The sequence below is a fragment of the Trachemys scripta genome, chromosome 2 (assembly GCF_013100865.1).
Source record: "Trachemys scripta elegans isolate TJP31775 chromosome 2, CAS_Tse_1.0, whole genome shotgun sequence".
Lineage (NCBI taxonomy): Eukaryota > Metazoa > Chordata > Testudines > Emydidae > Trachemys > Trachemys scripta.
The window spans coordinates 11,822,522-11,839,229 of record NC_048299.1 but is presented as its reverse complement, the minus strand read 5'-3'; the positions used below and the strand labels follow the sequence as shown (position 1 = coordinate 11,839,229).

At 47.9% G+C, this 16,708-nt stretch overlaps 1 protein-coding gene across 1 annotated transcript in view; it reads right to left on the bottom strand.

The window, feature by feature from the left end:
- The window catches only part of LOC117871991 (cryptochrome DASH-like), a 30,735-nt gene extending 24,730 nt beyond the window's left edge, over positions 1-6,005 (bottom strand). Inside the window, exons 1-4 of the mRNA XM_034759913.1 lie at positions 5,887-6,005; positions 4,060-4,232; positions 2,128-2,221; positions 67-197 (exon numbers count right to left, since the gene is read on the bottom strand). Of these exons, the coding sequence (XP_034615804.1) occupies positions 67-197; positions 2,128-2,221; positions 4,060-4,232; positions 5,887-5,955 (467 nt within the window). The 5' untranslated portion in view covers positions 5,956-6,005. The remainder of the gene's footprint in view (positions 1-66; positions 198-2,127; positions 2,222-4,059; positions 4,233-5,886) is intronic.
- Between the last annotated feature and the right edge of the window lie 10,703 nt (positions 6,006-16,708).

Below are 16,708 nucleotides of genomic sequence, written 5' to 3'. Positions count from 1 at the left end.
ATGCAGTGGCGGAGGGGAGAATGGGCAGCATCCCCAGGCACAGAGTGAAGGCGGAAACCAGCCTACCTGGAAATGTGTCTGAACGGCAGGTCGTCCCGGTGATAGAGAGTGGATGCCCAGAAGGTTTGGATCTTCACCCCGTGCTGAACGCACACCCGTTGCAGCGCCTTCTCCACATCCAGCTCCTCCTTCGTCGCCTAGCACCAATGGGGACAAAAGCAGTGGGACGCTCTTCTGTCTGTGCAACCAACGTGCAGCTGGACACGCAGCTGAGTGCATCTGGGGTATCTCACTCACACTGACCCCCGCTCCTATGTCCTCCCCTTTGCCAGATTTGGCTTTGGTCTCAATCCCTTGCACCCCTCCCATTAAGAGATGAGCACAACCAAAATGGCAACAATTCCTATAGACATATATCCTGGGTTTCATTTATTAGATCAACACACATCAGCTGTACCCAGCTGCCCCTCGTCCTGTCCACTATTACAGCCTGATCCCGCACCCAGGGTAGCCAATGGGAGTCCACAGGCCTTGGAACAAGCTCTTAGTTGGCCAATTTCTTGTAGGCATCATAGCAGAGTTGGCTGTTGGGAAGGAATTTGAAGGAGAAGAGGAACAGCTCAAGGAGGGCAATTCACGTGCAGAGGGCAATGTGGCAGAAGGCATAAAGGACTGGGTCCATGGCCCACTGATATGCAGGGGAATCTTTCCACTCACTGCAGTGGGCTGTGCATCATGCCCCGAGAGAGTTGCAGGATGGATGGTCGAGTCAGGTACCACTGGTGGAGCCAGGAGTCGATGTGACAAGATGGGGTAAGTAGGGAGGGCACAGCTGTGACAGACCTTAAACTCGGGTTAAGCTGCTTGTGCTGGGTGGATTAATGGATTTTTAAATCCAGATCAAGGCAAAGGCATGAAATTCTGGCTTTCCCAAGGACTGTGGCTAGGGTTGCCAACTCTGACTGAAACTATTCCGGGAGATTTTTTCCCCCAGCATGACATAGTGTCATTTCCTTCAAATATCCTAATAAAATCTCCCGGATTGCTGCGGGAGATCGATGCCGATTCCAGGAGACTCCAGGCCAGTCCTGGAGGCTTGGCAACCCTGGCTGTGGCTGTGATTCAAATTGGTGGCTAGGGACTTTGCAAGTTTCCAATAGCCACTAACAATCAGCTCACTGAGGATAAGCTGACACAGCCCCCATCACTGCCCCAAACCATACATCTGGCTCCCTCCTGAGCCCTGTTCTGGCCTCTGACACATAGTTGGGCAGTTCTGATTCCAACCAGAAGAGGGCAGTGGTGGCCCCACGCACCAGCCAGTTCATCATCATGACACTTCTACTTTTTTGACTGCAGGAAAATACCCTGCTGCTCCCTCCTTGCCCATGCAGCTGCTACAGCAGAACAGTCAATTCCTTATTCTCCTCCAGAACCGCTGCGCAGAAACTGGTGAGCTCCACTTCTGCCAACGGAATGATGTCCCACCATCAAGACAAGTCTCTCCTCTTTTGCTTCCTCACCGTTCTCCGTCTGAATGCAGGGGTGCCCTCACTGCCTCCATTTCCCTATACACAGCTTTGCTGGGGCCTCCTTGCTCCCGCTGCACCTTGCCTGCCTGCTGCTGGCTCCCAGTCTGAGCAAGGAGCCAGGGCATGGCAGCGTGTGCACATCATTTCTGCAGTTCGAGGGGCACACAGCAGTTTCCAGTCGGAGGGAGAATATTGCTCGACCCTTGAGTCTCAGCCCAGCTCTGTCCACCAGCATCCAGAAACTGCTTTAGAATCATAGAATATCAGGGTTGGAAGGGACCTCAGGAGGTCATCTAGTCCAACCCCCTGCTCAAAGCAGGACCAATCCCCAACTAAATCATCCCAGTGCCTCAGAGTAGCCACTTAAAACCAGCACCCTGTATCCCCTATAGGTCACCCACAACTGACTCCCATCAGCCACTTGGACTTAAGACCTCTCTGGGAATTAGCCAGCTTCTGAAGGGTTAATGACATGACAGCAGCAGAGAACATCTCTGACGCTGAATTCACAGGCCAGGCAAGTCCAATACTGCCTTGCACTGAAAGGTCTTGCCAATTTTATGCTGAGCCAACATAGTTCAAACCTTTCCTTTACCTCTTCATGGAAAGCCACGGCAGCCACGGAGCCCAGCTGCGTAATAAGATCATGAACCACATCTTCTGGATTCCCTTTCCTTACCACCAAATTACTGCGGACACACAAAATTGGAATGAATTAGGCTTGATGCCATTATTTATTATTATTAATTATTTGTATGACCATGGCGCCTAGGAGCTCCAGTCATGGACCAGGAGCCCACTGTGCTAGGCTCTGTACAAACACAGAACAAAAAGACGGTCCTGCCCCAAAGAGCTTGCAGTGTAAGTATGAGACAAGAGACACCAGTTGGATACAACCAGAGAGAGGCAGGAGCATAAAAAGAGAGACAATATTTATTATTGCCTTTCTTGTCCTTTCTTCTCCTTTCCCCCACTTTCATCTGCACATGGACCTCACTCTTTATGACCTGTTGAATGCAGACTGTGTGGGATCGTAGTTAAAGTGACACTGACAGGACATAAGAACTTAAGAATTGCTATACTGGGTCAGACAAAGGTCCATCTAGCCCAGTATCCTGTCTTCCGACAGTGGCCAATGCCAGGTGCTTCAGAGGGCATGAACAGAACAAGCAATCATCAAGCGATTCAATTTAAACTTAATGCTTAGACTATGCAAAAACACTGCTTCAAGAAAAGGCTTGGCTGGGTTTTGGTGGGGGGTGTAGGGAGACATGCCGTGGAAATGGTTGTTTGCCTCTACATTCTCAACGTGGACTTGAGAGATGTATGCATGGGGAGGCACCACTATCCAGTGATCTAAGTTGAGGGAGAGTTACGATCTGGTCTGTTAATACTACGGCATTGAAAGGACATGCCAAATATTAACAGATGGAGCATAGGTCTGAATGTTCTTAAAAACCAGAGGTCTTTGCCATTTGAGCTAAAGAAGAATCTCTTATCTGCAGAGATGTTAGGTCTTATATGTGGCCTTTGTGAGTCAGTCACAAGGCATCACACGTGTTTGAGCAATTCTGATTCTCTCCTGTAAAGGTGCCAGTGGCACATACACATACTGGCCAGTTCATTACCTTTGTTAGGGATTCTAATTGGTCCTCCTAAACTAGCATAATCCCTTTCACGGACCATAGTGTATTGCAGACCTAAAGGAATTCTTCTGGTGTTGTGATCCACAAACTGCCATCACTGCACCCTCTCAGGAGCGGGGCAAGCCAACTGCTGCATATTCTGCTACCCAAGGACTAACATTATCTTGCTGTGATAATAATAAAATTAAGAAAAAGGTGCTTGGAAGATTTTAGATCCTAATAACTTTCCCTGACCAGCATGGACAAGAAGATTTTCCTGAGGACTGTGTTATCAGCGGTATAACACCGAGCTATGGGCTATACAGAAAGCCATGGCCCATGTTGGTCTGGGAAAACATCTTTCATACATCAAGGGCTCAAGCCAACTACGAGATGAAACTCCCTAGGGATAGGAAGGATGGTCCAATGGTTAGAGCACTGGCTTGACACTAGGGAGACCAGTGTGCAACTCTCTCCTCTACCACAGATTTCCTGTTACTTAGCCAATCTATGCCTCAGTTTCCATCTATAAAATGGGGATAAAAGTACTTCCCTACTACACAAGGGTGTTGTGAGAATAAATACTTTATATAATGTGAGGTGCTCAGATATTATGGTAATGGAGGCCGTAAAAGAACCTTAGATAGATATCCCATAACTGCTGACCATGGGGTTTCTTGCATAATCTTCTGAAACATCTGGTGCTGGCTGTTGCCACAGACAGGCTATTGGGCTAGCATGGGAATTCCTGTGTTTTTATGGTACTAGCAACAGGTGGTCAAACATGGTTGTCACTAGCATTGCTTGCTCCATAGGACAGACAAGTTTTAAGGAAGAGGAGGTGGAAGAATAAAGTGGGTTAAAAAATAAAACACTCGTGTTTATGACAAATCCCCCCGTACCTTCCTTTTTTCTTGAGTGTTTGCCTTAGATCCTTCACGCTTTCCAGTAAAAATTTGAGTCGATGAGGCCCAGTCTTTGGGAAACCATAATAATAGGTTCTTAGGTATTGTCTTGGATCAAAGCAGTAGAGAGGAATGACATAGTCTGCGTTATTCTGAGCCCAGCGTAGTACCTGGAAGTACAGAGAGGAGCAGTTAAAGATGTCAATGCTCCATGTGTTCTCTTTCTGTACAGCAATTAATAGCACCATTTCAATTTGTCTTTATTCAGCCTCGTAATGAAAAAGGAAGACATGCAACTGGATATTGTACTGTAGGTTTATTATATTATAGGGTCTCTCCCTCTCTTCTAGGGCCTGATCCTGCACAGATTTTGTAGGCAAAACTCCCATTGACTTAAAAGAGACCAAGATCAGAGCCCCAATGTGTCTATCACCTTGGTATCTAGGTGCCAGCTATAAAAATTAGAGATTTCCTCAAAGGGGCTTACACAGCACAGAGGTGAAAGGTAGGTACGTCCATGCCAACTGAGTCAGTAATCACATCCCCACAGAAGCGACAAAGAGTCCTGTGGCACCTTATAGACTAACAGGAGCATAAGCTTTCATGGGTGAATACCCATTCTGGGTACTCACCCATGAAAGCTTATGCTCCAATACGTCTGTTAATCTATAAGGTGCCACAGGACTCTTTGTCGCTTTTTACAGATCAAGACTAACACGGCTCCCCCTCTGATACTTGATCCCCACAGAAGCGCCTCAAGGCTAACTGGGGAATGCTGCTGTTTTACAGCTGCCCTCTCCAGCCTCCCCCTTCCCATGCACAGAGCTGGAACCCTTCATTGCAGTTATCTCGGGGCCTGGGGACAATGAGGCAGTGACAGGGGCACTCTCCCATGCCTTCCCCACTCTTGCCCTAGGCTGGGATCTGCCGGACTCTCAGACCCTCTGCTGGCAGGCGGAGAGGTTAAAACGTGGCCCTAATTTAACAGGCTAAAATGTGTGGACAGCGTCCAGAATAAGGGTCAGGGTACAGGGCATGAAAGCCCCCATGGCAATATTTGTAATAGGGGTGGTGCTATCTCCAGAGTGCTGGTCAAATTCCAACCTGGGCAATTGCCATTGGCCTCCCTAAATTCCCCTCTAGTCACACAAGACACTGCATTGACGCTTGGGCTCCTAAAACTGGTAGCATTGGTAGCATTGCTATGTACCGCTCAGAGCTCTGCCTTTCACCTCCAAAGATCCCTATAGCTCCCACCCCTGCCTTCCAGGGGGGACGTTTGGCGATCTCACGTCTTGCGCCAGGTATTTGTTATAGCACCGGCCATCCAAGCACATTGCAAAGAACCACCCCAGTTATCATAACCCCTGGATTTCCTGGGGCAATGCAAATCATTATTATGCACGGATCATTCCTACTGTCAGCAGGGACATCAGAGAGCCCCTTTCCCCACCCAACAGGCCCTGCTACCCCCCGCCAGTCCCCTCGCTTCCCCCACTCCGAACCCTCCCGCCGGCCCTGCCCCTGTGGCCTCAGCAGCAGGCTAGGGTCCCCCAGCCCGCTCAGGCCCCGGGATCGGCGCCCCAAACCCCGGCTCTCAGCAGCGGCCCGCGGGGGCGGAGCTCAGAGGCGCCCGGGTTACATAAAGCCACGTGCGGGCAGCACGGAAAACAGCTGCAACGCGCCCCCGGGCCGGCCGGGCTCCCGGGCGGGCCGGGGGGCTCAGCGCCCGGGGAGAGGGTGGCCCAGCCCGGTGCCCCGCGGGCTGCAGCCGCGGCCGCGCCCATCGCCCCCAGCCCGGCCGGCGGCGCCGCCTGCCCCCACCTCGCTGTCGTGGTAGCGCAGGTCACTGCGCAGCAGGCAGATCACCGTCCTCGGCGCGGCCCCCGACATGCTGCCGGCCGCCCCCCGCCCGGCCCGCGGCTGCCCGGCTCGGAGGAGGAGCCGCTCCGCAGCCCTGGCCAGGCGCCGTGCCAAGGCCAGCCCCTGCCGGGCGTGCCCCGGCCCCGCTGCGGAGACAGGGCAGGGCGACGAACGAGGGGCCGCGGGGCAGGGCTCAGACGCCCTGGCTCGCTCCGCCCGGGGCTCAGTTTGCACTTACGGGTGGCATTTTCCCACCCGCTTCCGGCAGTCACGCCTGATTTCCAGGCGCCGTGATCTCTCAGTGCCTAAATGCAGCTGCCCCCAGGTTTTCCCATTCTGGCCTACAACTACCCCGTCCCCCACAACACAAGGCCATAGCAGCGCCGCAGGGTGGCTCTAGTCTAATGATGATTGGGTTATCTGAAATGTAAACAAATCAATCAATTCAAATCTCCCAAGCAGAGAATTTCCCCTGAAACAGAAGCGCCAGAAATGCCATGAAGTCCACTATGGGATTTGCTCCTGCTATTGACCTTGGGCAGTGGTATGAAACCTTCAGAGATGGATAGATACGCGGCAGCAACGTGCACAGGGCAGTAAAAGTAACATACACCAAAGCATTCTCTGTCTATGTTGACAGCCTGGAAAATAGACCCAAGCTATGTCTAAACTGGCACTTCTGTCGGTATAACTGGTGTCGCTCGGAGTGTGAAAAAACACCCCTCTGAGCGACATCAGTTACACCGACAGAAGTGCTGGTGTGGACAGCGCTATGTCGGCGGGAGACGCTCTCCCGCCAACATAGCTACCGCCGCTTGTTGGAAGTGGTTTAATTATGTCAACGGGAGAACTCTCTCCTGTTGGCAAAGAGTGGCTACACGAGCAATCTCACAGTTGCATCGGTACAGCTGTGCTGATGTAAGCTCACTAGTGTATTCATGGCACCAGAAAGAGAAGATATGGTGCTATCTGGAGGAGATACAAGGGAAGGAGACCCTTTTTCTCATCATCCAGGCAGTCTCCCTAAAGACCTTGTCTCCACAGCTCAGAACAGAATGGCTGAAATCTCCTCCGTGGTGCGCATATAAGGGAGCGCTTTCAGCAGGGTTCCTGGCAAGTTTTCAGTGGGCAAAGTTTGGGTACCTCTGTGATGGAGCAGATCACCGTCCTCAGCGCGGCCCTTTAGCCATGGGTGGGCGCAAACCCAAGAGGAGGAGTGGGAGGAAGCAGGCCACAGAGAGGCTGTGGAGCGGGTCTGGTTTCTCCTGCTCCCTTATGGAGAGCAGTGGATCCACATAGCAGTAATAGATCCTTGCTCCTGCACCTCCCACCTCACTCCTAGCTCTCTGCTTTGTTCCACCTCACCCTGAGGTGCATAACAATGGCATGGATTCCCCAAGTCTGGCCTTTGCATGCACAGGGTCATATTGGTTCAGGCTGGGGAGCCTTGATAAAGATTTGCCCTGTAAAGCAGAACCCATTGGTGTATAGGCCAACTTCCTAGGGAACTCACCAAATCGTTATTAACGCTTATTAAAAGCGACTGGTCGCTACCGAGCATCAATAGCGTCTTTTGTTCCTATCACTAATAACTGTGATTGGAGTCAAAGGCTTGCCTCATCCCATTGCTTCTGTAGTTCAACGGTGACACATCCCTTACTCAGAGTCCAGATTACTCACAGAATTGTCCTCGAGATCCATTTTGCATTCAACATTTATACTTAGTAACAAAAGGATTTGTGCAACACTCCTTACCTACCTCACTGGGTGTTCAGCCAAATTCCACCCCCAGGGGAACTCTACTGGCGCCCAGGGTTAGGATAATAGACCGGGAGGGGGACTGGGATGCGGCATCCAGAAAGTGAATTGCAGCAGTTCATCTGGGCGTCTGGCCTTAGTCCTGAAGTTTGGAACGTTCCATTGATTCAATTTTTCCAATGGAGCCAGATCCTGATTCCTGGATGCTCCAGAGAAACGCTAGGCTGTTGTGACACCCAACTTGCATCGAGCAGGGAGTCCTTGTTTTGTTTCCCTATTGAGCACCAACTCTTCCAGATAGATCCCTAAGATCCTTAAAAAGCTCTTTGCAGTGGCTGGCACAAGGAAATGATACTGATTTTCCATGTGACTCATAATTCCCTGGTTTCCTTCTTTTCCCTGCATTGCCATATTATATCCCTATATACGAACCACACTGATTCATCTCCCACAGCTCACACTGGAGAAAAGAAAGGGAGAGCTGATAGCTAGTTTTATAAATTCACCCATTTAAAGCAACACTGTCAGCTAAAGAATCGTATATTGTGGACAAGTGCATGTCTCTCCCTATGTTACTAATAGCACCGTAGGTAATTAGAAGTGAAAGGGTTTTAAAAATCCAGTTTACAAGTCACTGTTTAGACTCTGTTTATATTTCCCTCAGTTTGGATAATGACAATAAATGAAATTGGTTTCACTTTTGTTTATAGTCCAGTTCTCAGTGCTGCAATGTTTGGGTTGCAAATGTAATAGTCAAGGGAAGGCCAATACTTGTGATCATGACACCACCTAGTGGCTTATGCAAAGTAAGCAGTCACGGGATAAGAGGGAAGTTCCTCTCCTGGATCAGGAACTAGTTAAAACTCAGGAAATAAAGGGTAGGAATAAATGGTCAGTTTTCACAATGGAGAGAGGTAAATAGTGGGGTGTTGCGATCTGTGCTGTTCAACGTATTCATAAATGATCTGGAAAAAGAGGTAAACAGTGAAGTGGCAAAATTTGCTGATGATACAAAATTACACAATAGTTAAGTCAAAAACTGACCGTGAAGGGTTACAAAGGGATCTCAGAAAACTGGGTAACAAAATGGCAGTTGAAATTCAGTGTTGATAAATGCAAAGTAATGCACATTGGAAAATATAATCCAAATTAGACATACAAAATGATAAGGTCTAAATTCGCTGTTACCACTCAAGAAAGAGATCTTGGAGTCATTGTGGGTAGTTCTCCAAAAACATCCATTCAATGTGCAGCAGCAGTCAAAAAAGCTAACAGAATGTTAGGAACCATCAGGAAAGGCATAGATGAGAAGACAGAAAATATCCTAATGCCACTATATAACTCCATGGTATGCCCACACCTAGAATACTGCATGTAGTTATGGTTGCCCCATCTCAAAGATATATTAGAATCAGGAAAGGTACAGAGCAGGGCAACAAGAATGTTCAGGAGTATGGAACACCTTCCATACAAGGAGAATTTTTAAAAGACAGGCTGTTCAGCTTGGAAAAGAGACAACTAAGGGGGGATATGATAGAGATCTTTAAAATCATTAATGGTACAGAGGAAATGAATAGGGAAGTGTTATTTACTCCTTTACGTCACCAGAGTGGCAATAAGATGGACACCTGAAGACAAGCGAAAACAAGGCTGCCCGAAAACAACATGACGAAGAGCTGTGGAAGCCGACCTGAAAAACCTGGGGCACAGCTGGGGAACCATTGAAAGACTTGCTAGAAACAGACAGGAGTGGAGGAGTTTCATCCCTGCCCTAAATGCCAGAGGTGTAATGGAAACATAATGATGATGAAGATAACATAAGAACCAGGGGTCACCCAATGAAATTAATAGGCAGCAGGTTTAAAGCAAACAAAAAGAAGTACTTCTTCACTCAATGCACAGTCAACCTGTGGAACTCATTGCCATAGGATGTCATGAAGGCCAAAAGTATAACTGGGTTCAAAAAAGAATTAAATAAGTTCATGGAAGATAGGTCCATCAATGTCTATTAGCCAAGATGATCAGAGACGCAGTCCCATGCTCCTGGTGTCCCCAGGTCTCCAACTGCCAAAAAGCTGGGACTGGACAACTGGGGTTGGATCACTCATAATTGCCCTGTTCTGTTCATTCCCTATGAAGCATCTGTCACTGGCTACTGTCAGAGCTCAGGGAGCTCTTCTGTATCTTTGGTGCTGAAGATTCAGGGTTCAGTTCCCAGTGGTGATGGGTTACCAGTCTGATAAATATCCTTTTAAGCAAATTGCTCAAAACAAAGGACATATGGGTTCATCTGTGCTGAGAGGACAGCTGATTCACAGACAGATGTCAGTCTGTTTCTGTCACTGTGCTAAAATGACACTTAAAGATGCCTGACAAAGAAAAAATGTGCTCTGTAATTAAATATTGTACCCTCTTTTCCTTCAGTTATGGGCTGAGAAAGCTTCAGACCTATTCCTTGAATCTTCTAAAGAGAACTCCAGCAAAAATAAACAAGACAAGACTTGATATGTCTAGGGTTAAAGAAAAGCCAGGAGGAAAAAAATCTAGGCTAATTGTACACTCCATAAAGAAATAAAAGAATGCAAATTTTATGATATTACTATTTATATTACAGTAGTGCCTAGAGGGCCTATTTTAACCACTGTACCTACACATAATAAGAGACAATCCCTGCATTGAGGTATTTATAATCTAAAGAGACAAGATAGACAAAGGGTGGAAACTGACTTGCCCCAGGTCAATGGAAGAGCCAGGAATAGAACCCAGACCCTTGGTGTCCTGTTGCAGTGCCCCATCCATTAGAGCATCTGCTTTATTTCCTTCACAGCTCACTTTTAAAATCAGATGCATTTTTAATAGGCTGTGGTGGGGTGTACCTATCCCATACCAGTTAGACAGTGGTTAACCGAATGCTGTGGGCCGAGTAAGCCACGCCCCCCTCACCCCTGCTGGGCATGCGCCAACTGGAACCAGAGTATAAAAGGGAGTAGCTCACCTCAGTCTGGGCTGGTCACTTATGGGAGTAAATTCGTGTTGCGGGTGCCTGCTGGAGTGCCAGAACACAGAAGTCAGCTGGGTTAAGACTCGAGTGGACCCTCAGACAACTGCTGGTGGAGAGACAGTGGAGGCTGAGACTACTGGCATTGGAAGGAAGGGTAGGAAGCAGCTCAGGGAATGGGACTGTAGTAATGGATGACTGGGACTGATCATAGAAGTAGGTAGTTCTCTGGGTTGGGACCTGGTGGGAGAAGGGTGGGTTGATGCCTGGAGGGATCAACTTGGCTGCAGAAAGACAGCCTTACTGATTCTGGCCATTGGGCTGCACTGCCCTGAGTTGCAGGGCTGCTACAGAGACCCAGGCCACTTGGACCATTAAATACCCATTTGGCTAATCCCCACAATCTGACACCCCATGATGGGGTGTACCTACCCTGTGACATAGCCAAATACCACTTCATATACAAACCAGAATTTTCTAAGGCATTAGACACTATTAATAGGCTCCCTTGTTTGTTTCCTGGCTATAACAGTTTGTATTTGGTTAGGTTCTTTTTTTATGTATGTGGTTGTTTGCTCTCCTTTGGTTCTCTATGTAATTCCCCTCCCCAGCCTATGCTCATATGGGTTATTATGAAACCATGCTCTGTAAATGAGCACATCATAGGTGTGTGCATGGAGTGTGGGGGTGAAAAGCAGGTTGTGCCAAATATAGAAAGCAAAAGAACTGGCATTGTGATCCTTGGACTGCAGTGTTTTTCATGCCTGGATTTTCCGTTCTGGCAGATGCGGACCATAAGAACAAAAGGTATTTTGTTCTGCTGACACCTGCCTCTCTGCTCCAAAAAGGATGCCAGTTTTCCATTCTCCCTTTAATAAGCAAAGCCTTCTCACTTTGACCAGCAGTTGCTGCTGCATGGTGGATGCTCGATCACCTGAAGTCTTTAAATCAAAATTGGATATCTTTCCAAAAGGTACACTCTGACTTGACTACAAGATACAGTTTTAATGTGGGAATCCCAGGGTAAAATGCTATGGCCTGTGTATAGAGGAGAGCAGGCTAGATGATCATAATGGTCCCTTCTGGCCTTAAAACCTATGAAATGTGTTCAGGACATTCGCACCTATCTTCCTGCTCTATGATCCAGCAAGGCCATTCACTCTAGGCTTCTGGGTCCCCAGCCATTGTCTCTTGGGAGGAGACGGGCATCTCACCCCAGTCAGAAGGGAGAATTTCCGGGCTGCATAGCCCCCTGATTATACTGTGACTTCACTAGCAAAGCAGACTGTCTAGCAAGCTTGCTCGCTTTATCTTCAGAGAATTGCCCACACAGATTTTTCAGTGCAAGCACATTTATTCATAGAGTAAAAGCATTACAGAGAAAACGTATTGAAAACAGTAAAAGAACCTACATAGGTGCTAATAAGCTTACCAGAAATCACTCCCTCACTCCAACAAGGACTCTGGTTGGTGATTTACTTTTTAACCGCCCCCACCCAGGGGTTTTCCTGTGGTCACCAGTTCAGCTCAAAACAAGGACACCCGTGACTCTGAGACTCACTCATTTATCCCTTTGGGCCTTTGAAGAGACATAGGATAGGTAATCACAGACCGTGACTTTCTGCTCAAAGTGAAACTTCAGAAAAGGGGGGTGAGTTATTTACATTCCCCTCACCCAAAGTATTTTCTAAGAAATCTACTTCACACGTATTGTTCCTGTAGTGGTCTCTCCCACTCAGGAGGTCATTCCGCCTCACTACGGCTGTCACCAATAGTCTGGGTCTAACCCCTCTGGCCAGGCTGAGCGACAAGCAGTCTATGGCCCAGAGCCTCCTGGCTGGGGCAGACAACTAACCGTCTGTATGGGTAGGCAGCCAGCCCCAGGGGTGTGTGTGTATGGGTGGGGCTGGCAGCAGAGAGTATGGGGACCAGGGCCCACCCTATTCCACTGGGTCCCAGTCCAGGGCCTTGATAATGGTGGGTGGTGCTGCCACTGGGTCAGCGGGGATACACAAACATGCTGCCTCACTTCCCGGCAGCACATTTGGACCAAAGTCTGGTTCCCTTGGGCTACTTCCCACCCAACTCTGTCAAGCTTGTGTTCTGTCTCACTGCCGCGCAGTCAGGTAGCGTTCCCTCCAATACCTTTTCGAAGCCTTCAGCCTCCTCCATTAATGGGGTGCTGAGCTACTGGTCCTGAGTCCAGCACAGGACTCACTCAGCTCCCTAGAAGAGACATCTGCCCCCTTCCTTGGTCCAGGCCCAACTAAACTACAGGGCCCTCCCTTTATACTTCCTGTTCCACCCTGATACTTCTGGGAAAGGGGGCGGGGTGAGTTTGGCCCTGCCCACCAGGGGTCTCTCCACCTCGAGTCCCAAAAAGTTCTTTGAAGTTCCCAATACTTCTCGGAGATGGCATTAGTTGCGTCTCCTAGAGAGGTTAAATACAATTCTACAATAACACATAAGCAAATATGCTTGCATCTGAAGCAGTGAGGTTCTTACCCACGAAAGCTTATGCTCCCAGTGCTTCTGTTAGTCTCAAAGGTGCCACAGGACCCTCTGTTGCTTTTTACAGATTCAGACTAACACGGCTACCCCTCTGATACATAAGCAAATGTATTTTTAATACAATGGACCTCAAAGGTATTAAACTTAATTCAGTAAGGTTTGTCCAGGATATTTCAAGAAATTACCGTAATTGTCACAGGGACGTTTGGGATGGGGAGGATCAGGCCATACAACCCAAAACTACTTGAATTCTAGTCTGGGGACACAAAGATCCGATTGGCAAATTTTCAGCATCTGTTCCATGTGATGTGAATTCAGAGGTACTCTCTCCAGGCAGCAGAGGGAACCAGGACTTAGACAAACAAGAACTTGAAGCTTATTAATAAGGAATAATTCATTTTGCAAAGAAAATAAACAAGCGTGCTGATACCTCTGCTTATTACATTATTTATGCTCTCCTCACTCTTGCCTGGTGCATCCCTTCTGTTATTGTACCCACTTGTCTTATTCCTCAAGTCAGATTTTAAGGCCAGAAGAATCCATTGTGATCAACTAGTCTGTGTCCTGCATGAGCTCAGGCCAGAGAACTTCACCTAGTGATTCCTGCATCAAGCCAATAGCTTGTTGTTGAGCTAGAGCATTTATTTTAGAAAGCTTTAATGTCTGCAAGGGATAAAAAATCCTCCACATCACAAAGTAAATTGTCCCAATGGTTAATTACCCTCGCTGTTAAATGTTTGTACCTTAAGTATATCTATTTAAATGACAAATTCTTCAGGAGGGGGCATCTTTTAGTTAACTGTATACGGTAGGGCTCTGATCCCTGATAAGGGTTCTCTTGGCACTACAATGAATAATGATGATGAGGAGGAGGGTAAATGATAATTCAGCTACAGTATCTTCTGTTGTCTCCTCCTTGTTGAGAGCTTCTAAGAAAGATTACACTTTCTGATCCTCCAAGGCGCTCAGCACTTTGTCCCTGATCCAATAAAGCACTTACGCCTGTGCTCAACTTCAGTATAGGAGTTGTCCTACTGACTTCCATCAGCATGGGATGGGATCAGGCCCCAGATGAGCTCCCTGCAGATGATGTGTGAAACATACATCAGCCACTGGATAGCATAGCAATACAAAATTTTTTACCCCCAGTAATGCTGGCAAAATTCTATCCTGGCATAAGATCATGTAGGTGAAATTGCACCTGGAGTGGTTTCATTTTGGTTAAGTGAATCGGAGGTAAAAACCAGAGGCCAGATCTTCAAGTGGTGTGGTTCAATATAGTTCCAATGAAGCGACATTGACTTACACCCTTTGAAGATTTGCCCCACTCTTAAAATGGAAAGTTTAAATTCTACAGTTTTTCAAAGTCAGAGAAAGAAGCATGGGCTTGTGGTCACAAACACAGGATGAGGAACCAGAAGGTCTTTGTCTCTCCAGCTCCATGCTTCCTGCATGGCCTGGGGCAAATCCCTTAATCTCTTTATGCCTCAGTTTCCTCTATTCTATTATACAGGTTTTATACTGCACTCATCACTATAGCATCTGAGCGTTTTCCAGTAGTGAATTAAGCAACAAGACTACACATCTGTCACGTGTTTGTTCTCTCATCTTCCCAGAGGGAGAAGCGTATGCAGTGGAGTGTCTTGTTTTTGGTAGGGTGTGGTTGTTGGGTTTTTTAATATATTGTGACAGGGTTCATTCACTGCTGGGGCGCCCCCTTGTGGCTGGGTCTGGGGATCAGCTCCCATCTGGTCTAGCGCCCCCTTCAATCACTCACTCGCCCTGTGGCCCTTCTCACTCTCCAGGATTCAGGGTGCTCTCTCTACATGACTCTGATCACCTGGCCAGAGGGCTTATAGTTTCCCCTCCTGGAATATCTATGTCGTGCCAGACCAACTGACTGGATGCCACCTTCACCAGTCCTGTGCCACTTCCCAGTGGCTGGTAGGGGAACCTGGGCCTGCCCACTTCTCTAGGTTCCATGCCAGGGACCCGACAATCAGCAGCCAAGGTCTACACAGTCTCAACCCTTGCTGCTCTTTCCCTGAACTTCTTCCTACTCTGCCTTCCACAGGCTTTCTCCTCTGCAACTCCCCTGGGTAAAACTTTCCTGAAGGGCTAGGATCCCAGGGCTTTTGTTCCCCTCTGGGTTTTCTCCTACCCACCTCTCTGTGCCCAGAGTGACTGCAGTCTCTTTCCCTGCAGCCCCCTTCTTCTCTCGACTTCTTGGCTTTCTACAAACCCAGCCTTCTGCTGCCTAGCAGCCCTTCATCTTCAACTACTACTTATCAATCAGGCCTGACTCTCCCCCAGATGCAGCCTATAAGGTTAATTGGCCTTTTCTGAGGCACCTTATCCCCTTCATGGCTGGGGTGGGGTGAACACCACATCAAATATACCTATACCTGTTGCTATGTGTTTATGTTGGAGAAGGCAGGTCAAATAAATGTGCCGTGCGCTCACAGTGGAAGATGGTATGGTTTGTGTGGGTCCTTAGTGTGACGGGTTGGGTCACAGAAACCCCTTTGGGACTGCCATCTGATATGCCTAGACTACCTCTGAGCCCGTTTCCCCCGCCAGCTTGGGACTTCAGTACCTTGCCTTGTTTGAGCCAGACACAGATCTGCAAACACAGATCCAAGTCTGAACCATGTCCCCCACAAGCTGCAGGCTTAACTGAAAACAGCTTAAGAAGTGCTCCTGTCTCCAGCACTCAGATACCCAGCTCCCAATGGGATCCAAACCCCAAATAAATCTGTTTTACCCTGTATAAAGATTATACAGGGTAAACTCATAAATTGTTCGCCCTCTATAACACTGATAGAGAGAGATGCACAGTTGTTTGCCCCCCCCAGGGTATTAATCATACTCTGGATTAATTAATAAGTAAAAAGTGATTTTATTAAATACAAAAAGTAGGATTTAAGTGGTTCCAAGTAATGACAGAGAGAACAAAGTGAATTACCAAGCAAAATAAAATAAAACGCACAAGTCTAAGCCTAATACAGTAAGAAAGTGATTACAGATGAAATCTCACCCTCAGAGACGTTCCAATAAGCTTCTTTGACAGACTAGACTCCTTTCTAGTCTGGGCCCAATCCTTTCCCCTGGTACAGTCCTTGTTCCAGCTCAGGTGGTAGCTAGGGGATTTCTCATGACTGCAGCCCCCTTTGTTCTGTTCCACCCCCTTATATAGCTTTGGCACAAGGCTGGAATCTTTTGTCTCTTTGGGTCCCCACCCCTCCTTCTAAATGGAAAAGCCCCAGGTTTAAGATGGATTCCAGTACCAGGTGGCATGGTCACATGTCCTGTGAGACCCCCAAGCCTTCATTCTTCCCAGCCTGACTCACAGGAAGGCTTGTAAGTAAACAGAGTCATCTACAGTCAGTTGTCGTAGTTGATGGGAGCCATCAAGATTCCAAACCACCATTAATGGCCCACACTTTGCATAATTACAATAGGACCTCAGAGTTATATTTCATATTTCTAGTTTCAGATACAAGAATGATACATTTC